The following is a 7500-nucleotide window of genomic DNA, read 5'->3' on the forward strand; positions in this document are numbered from 1 at the left end:
TCTCCATTGAGTGTGAAAACCAGTAATATTGAGATTGAGTCCACTGTATAAGTTATATTGCATAAAATTGACGGCTGTAAATGTGTTTGTGCTCTTTACAGCAATCCACGAGTTTCCAGATGATGCTTTCACCAATGCTGAACGAAAGAGCGGAGCTGTACTACTTCATATTATAGCGGTAAGAAAGTCTGTCTGTTTCTCTTACCACAAAAAACATAAAGTGACTAGAAAAGCCTAGCGATTATGTAGAAAAAAACTGAATTATTTAACCCAAATTTTGTTGAAGAATAAAGAAGTCATTAAGTAATTTAAAGAGGTATTATAATGCATTTTTAAACAAGATGTCTTCGGTGTCCTCGTAATGTTTACAGCTCCTGCCTCAACAAACAACAAAACAAAACAGCTCATTAATATTCACAACCATTCCAAATATGGTCAAAACTGAGCTTTGCATTCTAGGGGTAATTCCTGTGGCTGTAAATGAGCATATAAAATAGTTTCTGGATACTTTTTGAACTTACCTAAGCAACAAACATACTTGAACACATCAGAGAACACTTTAAAATATTGAATTAAAGCACTATATGGAACCTATAAAGTCTTAAAATCCTAAAAACGTAGCTCTCTTTTATGTCAGCTGTCAAATGCACAACAGTTAATGTCAAAAACAAACAAAAAAGGAGCGGATGTAATGCTCAACCCAGGCTCATTGGCGATATGTGCCCAGGGCTACATTTGTGAGAACCAAGAAAAATGGACTCTGGCCTACGTCTTCTTGCAGATTTCTTTTTTACAAATCTACTAGAGGGCGCTATGTACATTATTGACAATCTCAAATATGCTACTAGGGCGTGTTTTCTGATATGTACCATTTCTTGTAAATCCACAAGAGGTCAGTGTGCACATTTCTGCATATCTCAACATCCTTCTTGTGCGCATCCATGAGATGGAAGGGTTGTCAAAAGTATCAAGTTCAGTACCAATCTGTGCTGAAATAAATTCTTAAAAACTGCTGATTGGCCATTGTGTCCAAGTGATCAACAGAAATGATTGTGATTGGCCATAAAGGTCATCACGATGTGGCTTCGAAATGCTTTGTGTATCTGTGTTTGCACTCGGTTAACAGCGGTGAAAAGTGGTGAACAGATGATCTTTACGTCAAATCACAGTCATTTCTGCTGAGCACGTGAACAAAATGGTGGTGTTTAAGAACATCAACAGCGCTCAAATGTTAGCAGGAAACAGATGTTTTACAAATTTCAGTACTGATTGGTACTGAACTCGATACTTTTGAGAGCCCTAGTCATCATTTATAATATATCAACTTGCTATCGACTGGAGCTAAGCAGTCAGTCTCATGAACATGCGGACGAACAGATGGATAGAAGGATAGCAAATGATGGATGGATGCATGGACGGATGGATGGATGGATGGATAATCATGGACAGACACAAATGGATGGATGGATGGATGGATGGATGGATGGATAGATAATGGTGGACAGAGACACAAATGGATGGATGGGTAATAATGGACAGAGATACAAATGGATAGATGGATGCATAATGGTGGACAGAGACACAATTGGATGGATGGATGATGGACAGAGACACAAATGGATGGATAGGTAATGATGAACAGAGACAGATGGATGGATGGATGGCTAATGATGGACAGAGACGCATGGATGGATGGATTGATGGATGGATAATGATGGACAGAGACACAAATGGATGAATGGATGGATAATGATGGACAGTGACACAAATGGATGGATGGATGGATGGATGGATAATGATGGACAGAGACACAAATGGATGGATGGATGGATGGATAATGATGGACAGAGACACAAATGGATGAATGGATGGATAATGATGGACAGTGACACAAATGGATGGATGGATGGATGGATAGATAATGATGGACAGAGACACAAATGGATGGATGACAATGTTTCATTGTCTTTGTATTTGCATTATCTCAAATTGTGTACCTTTTTTGTATATTCTAATAAAAATAAATAAATAAATAAATAAAAATATTATTACTGAAATCAATTTAAAAACAGAATAAATATAAATTTACACACATTTACACAAGTAATTAAATAGACTCAATTATGGGCCGAAAATCTGCGGATTTCTGCGCACGCGGATTCCATGTGAGGCTACTCATGAGCAATACAATTAAAATCTGCTTGTGGTTATGTAACGCTGTTGTTCTAATACTCTAGCGTTTGTTATGACACAGCTCAGGTCTGAATTATAGATTCATAACAATCCCAAACACTGTGTCAGAATTGAATGCTCTGGTGCCCCCTGTGACTTTAATTAATCATGTAAATATATGTCTAGAATGCTGAGCTGTAGTTTCTTGCTTGTTTAACATAGAGAATAAAATATGTTATTGAAGAATATGCATCAAAATAAAAAGAGTGTCCACTAATCAGGTCAGAACGGTCTTCCCTTTAAACTGGGTTTGTTTTCTGAAGCATCTAAAGTAAACTATTTCTGACAAATATTGAGCAGTGTATGAACTTTTTGTGCTGCAGTTTTGCTTACATGGCAAAACACGATGTTCTTCCTCTGTGTATTTGTCCCACTGCAAATATCTAATCAGTCTGAAATCAACATAGAGATAAAGCCAAAATTATTCGCCCTCCTGTGAATTTTCTTTTTCAAATATTTCCCAAATAATATTTACCAGAGCAAGCAATTTTTCACAATTTTTTTTTATTTGTTTTATTTCGGCTAGAATAAAAGCAGTTATTAATTCTTACAAACCATTTTAAGGGCAATATTATTAGGCCGCTTAAGCAATATTTTATTCGATTGTCTACAGAATAAACCATCATTATACAATGATTTGCCTAATTAATCTAGTTAAACATTTAAACGTCACTTTAAGCTGTATAGAAGTGTCTTGAAAATATCTAGTCAAATATTCTGTACTGTCATCATGGCAAAGATAAAAGAAATCAGTTATTAGAAATGAGTACTTATTTATATTTATTAGTATGTAAAGAGACTTACTTTTACTTACATATATAATAAATAGCTCACACATTTCTGTCTATCGTTTGAGCGCTTTACTGATTTAACATTGGAATAAACAAATTAAAAATGATCTGTTATCTCTCTGTTCATTTCTACCCATCCACTTTACCCGGTAATAATATCACTTTCTCAATGTTACGTTTTTATCATAGCGACCTTATTAAATGATAACAACCATCTTATCTATTTATCTCTGCTTTGCTTTGGTCCCAAGGACGTTTCTGGAGACCGCGAATTATGTAGCCGGAGGTACATATGGCTGCATTTCGTTTTTTAAGCGAACGCTGCAGGGTGGTATGACGCCGTTCCTTTTAGCGCTCGCCGGCTGACATCTTACTTTCGTGTGGAGGGCTTTCCCGCCGCAAACAGTTTGTCCGGTTAGCTCGTCCTGTGCGTCGGCGGACTCGATACGCAGAGAGGAGCAGACCACGACGTCGACGACCGGGTTCGAGTCTGGGGAAGAGCGATTCCAGAAATCAGGTAAAACTAAAACAGAATCCAAGAAATAAAGCGAAGAGGTTCATAACAGGGTGAGAGTGTGGTAAAATCTGAAAACGTGGTAAAAAAAAAAAAAAAAAATCGGACGAGGGCTTTTCTTTTTCCGGACGGCTTTTGTAAATCGTTGGTTGGGTTTAGGGCGGGCGGGTCAATCGGTAAAATTGGTTGGGTTCGGGGAAGGAGGAGGGTGGGTCGGCCGGCCGATTGGCCGGTCGCTCAGTCAATCATTCAGCCAGTCGGACAGACAGACGTTCGTTCGACAGCGGCCACAGGTGGGTTCATGCGAGAACAGCGCGGGCGCGAACGGCACTCGTGGGAGACGTCCGAGAAGCCAAAAAGGCGCGCACAGCGGCCTCTCGCGGATTCGCGAAAACCGAAAACTGCAAAAATACGTACCTCCCGGGACGTATTTCGCGGTCTCCAGACACGCCCTCGGGACTACGTTTTCGGAATGAGCCTGGGTTGTTGCTTTCAGATGTTGAAAATTCAGCACAACTTGCATTTTTTTTTAAAAAGTAATACAATTAATATATAAACATTAATATAAATTAATATAAAAAAATTATATATAGAGAATTAAGTTAGTAAAATATAAAATTCAGGGGTGGCATGGTGGCTCAGTGGTTAGCACTGTTGCCTCACAGCAAGACGATCACTGGTTCAAGTCCCGGCTGGGCCAGTTGGCATTTCTATGTAGAGTTTGCATGTTCTCCCCATGTTGGAGTGGGTTTCCTCCAGGTGCTCCGGTTTGCCCCACACTCCAAGCGCTATATGGTAATTGAATAAACTTAATTGGCCATAGTGTATGAGTGTGTGTGTGTGAATGAGAGTGTGTATGGGTGTTTCCCAGTACTGAGTTGTTGCTAGAAAGACATCTGCTGCGTAAAACAAATGCTGGAGTAGTTGGCAGTTTATTCCGCTGTGTTGACCCCTGATAAATAAGGGACTAAGCCGAAGGAAAATGAATGAATGAATGAATTTTAAATTCAATTAATTTCAAGTTTTTTGTACAGCGCTTTTCACAATAATTATTTACAACAGGTGCACATTATTGAATCGGAAATGTTAACGTTATTAGCTACTTTATTAGTTACTTATAACTTTAACTAATTAACTAATAGCTTAAATTAGTTTAGTTCTAAATTAGAAATAAGAAAATAACCAAATAGGTTTTTGCACTACAATTTACAACTCCAATACAGACAATATATAACTTCAAACTATGAAGCCCTCTATTTTAATGATCTTAGGTGCAAAGTCTAAAGCGCATGGTACAAAAGCATTAAGAGCCTGTCCGAATCCACTTTTGCTATTTAAAGGATAGAAAATAAGCTCTGCGCCCTGGCACTAACAGGGTTGAGCTTATTCTCTTAATGAGCTATGAGTGTGTTTTGAGCATAACGTACATTAAAGCAATCAGAGTCTCATCTCACATTGCCTTTAAGAGTCAGTTGCGTCGCTCCATGGCACATTTGCTATTTACATGGTGGACTTTGCAAGTGTAAAAACTGAACGCTTCACTAGTGAGAAAACAGTTAAACAGAGCGTCTGCTGCACGATTCAGCCTATTTACTTTCTTTTTACTCTTACTCTTTACTTTACTCCTTTACTTTGGTGGAGTGAGGAAACGGTGAAAACTCACTCCACTGAAGACATCCATTAGCCTACATATTTAATTTTGTTTATTTCTTTCAAAGCTATTTCTAAATTAAGTTCTAATTTCCAGCAAATGAATAAATGAACAATAATAGTGTGGTCTAAAAACTGAGGTATATCTAGGGCCATACAATATCTGCGGACATTTGCTGTTTCTGTGCTGAATTTTGTTAAAAATCTGCGGATTTATGCGGAATGATTTTGGGAGTATCGTTACTAAAAACTTTAATATGTGAAACAAAAAATTATACCTTTTTAACTTTTATTTGATGCTTACAATGCAAATACAATTAGAAAAAAATTATTTGGTAAACAAAGCATATAACATCTCTACTAAAACAAAGAAAATATTACTTTACAAACTGTATTGTAAATAAATCATATGAATATTTCCATATTAGTCAACATTATTACTGAAATTAATTTAGAAACTGAATAAATATAAATGTACACACATTTACACAAGTAAATAAACAGAATCAATGATGGGCTAAAAATCTGCGAAATTCTGCGCGCGCAGACTCCATGTGGGCTAAGTTATATCTAAACAAACATCCTGTTCTCATGCCCCATATGGTGATGCAGACGTCTCCAAAACCCCACAGATGGACAAATCTAAACTAGTTTTTGTTCAAACAAATATAAATATGCATATAATAAATAATAATAATGATAATAATAACTTTATACTAATGTAATTTGTCATGAATAAACTGAAAAAAGCCCCCTGAGAGATGAGGAAGGCATGGAGGCAGTGGTTTTTATATTTAACATTTAACATTTCAATCCTTTAATGGTCTTCATATGTAAAGATATTTGTTAATCGCTGTACATTCTGTGTAGATTAAGCAATGTGTAAGCATTTGGACCCGCATAGGCGCATAACTAACGCGCTCTGCGCTGGACTTTAGAGCAGCTTTCAGTTGGTCAATGGTGCGGTCTAATTTAATTTCTCACAGTAGCAGCACGCCGACAATGCACCTTAACACACCCATGAGTCCACAAAGTAGCACAAATTGATTTGCTATTGAAACAACATGGCACAAAACATGAAAATTACTGTCGCGATGGTCTGAAAATAACTACAAATCATACCATACATGTCTTGAGCCTTATTGTACTAGGTGTATGATAGGGACTTTTTTAAACTTTTCAGCATCAAAAGGCAAGATCAAGATCCAATAATGCAATTCAAAAGCATAAATAAACAAAAAAAATCATGAATCAGAAAACAACTGAGATATTAAAGGGCACCTATGGTAAATAAATCTACTTTTCAAGCTGTTTGCACAGACATATGTGCATGTATGGTGTATAGACCGTCATATTGGGGTGATATAAACACACCCAGTGCTTTTTTTTCAATTTAACAACATAAAAATGGTGGACCAATTGGAGCTGTTTTCAAACCGACCGCTACCTGACGTAGGAGAGCGGTCCCCCCGCCCACCAATATTGATTGACAGGCGCGTCATCATATCCTCAGATGGTTGATTCACGTCCGCCATTTTCAGCGTGAGTCGAAGCAATATCACTAAAGGAACACCCTAGCTCTATTTTTAGATGCAAAGCTCATTGGGCTCAACACAAGAGCAATATTCTCCACATTATCGCTCTAATCGGAATTATTGGTTGTATCTTTAGGTAGGTTTGCAAACATGTGTACTTCTCATCGAGTCTACCTTATACTTCAGCCGTTTGTATTTCTCGCGATCCCAGAAGCTCCCTGTGATCTTAACTAGCATGCGTTTTAGAATTCTAAACATAGGTTTCTATCAGGGTACACTCAAGGTGACGGCTGGGCGCCACGGACCGATGCAGAAACCTATGTTTAGAATTCAAAAATGCGTGGCGCGACGATTCGGGACACTTCATGTTTCTGCCGCGCCACAGAGAGTGTCTGGTGTGATGTGTCACAGCTTCGAGCGGCGCATCCGGTGCCTCAGTCAAAGTTAATTCAGTGTGCGTGGTTATTAGTTTCCGTGTACAAGCTCAGCACTTGAAACTAGCACACAGTTGGCTGTAAAACTGTACATAGACACATATGATTTTGTACTCTCTGCTTGGTCTGTGTCCGAGCCGTACATGTACGACTGAATGCGGGTCCTCCCCTGCTCCTCTCAGTCTGCATGTCTGTGTTGTAAACACAGAGCGGGTGAGCTCATGGCCCCGCCCCCTTGTCACGATGGCGGAAAGCCGAAACTAATTTACATGTGAAGCAACACACCCCTAAATCAGCGAGCTGTGGACACGCCCCCAACATGACACTTTTTAACACATTATAAT

At 38.3% G+C, this 7500-nt stretch overlaps 1 protein-coding gene across 1 annotated transcript in view; it reads left to right on the forward strand.

The window, feature by feature from the left end:
* The window catches only part of slc24a4b (solute carrier family 24 member 4b), an 85926-nt gene that overhangs the window by 45207 nt on the left and 33219 nt on the right, over positions 1-7500 (forward strand). The window contains exon 3 of the mRNA XM_056445419.1: positions 102-178. Coding sequence (XP_056301394.1) covers positions 102-178 — 77 coding nt within the window. The remainder of the gene's footprint in view (positions 1-101; positions 179-7500) is intronic.

The sequence above is a fragment of the Danio aesculapii genome, chromosome 20 (assembly GCF_903798145.1).
Source record: "Danio aesculapii chromosome 20, fDanAes4.1, whole genome shotgun sequence".
NCBI lineage: Eukaryota > Metazoa > Chordata > Actinopteri > Cypriniformes > Danionidae > Danio > Danio aesculapii.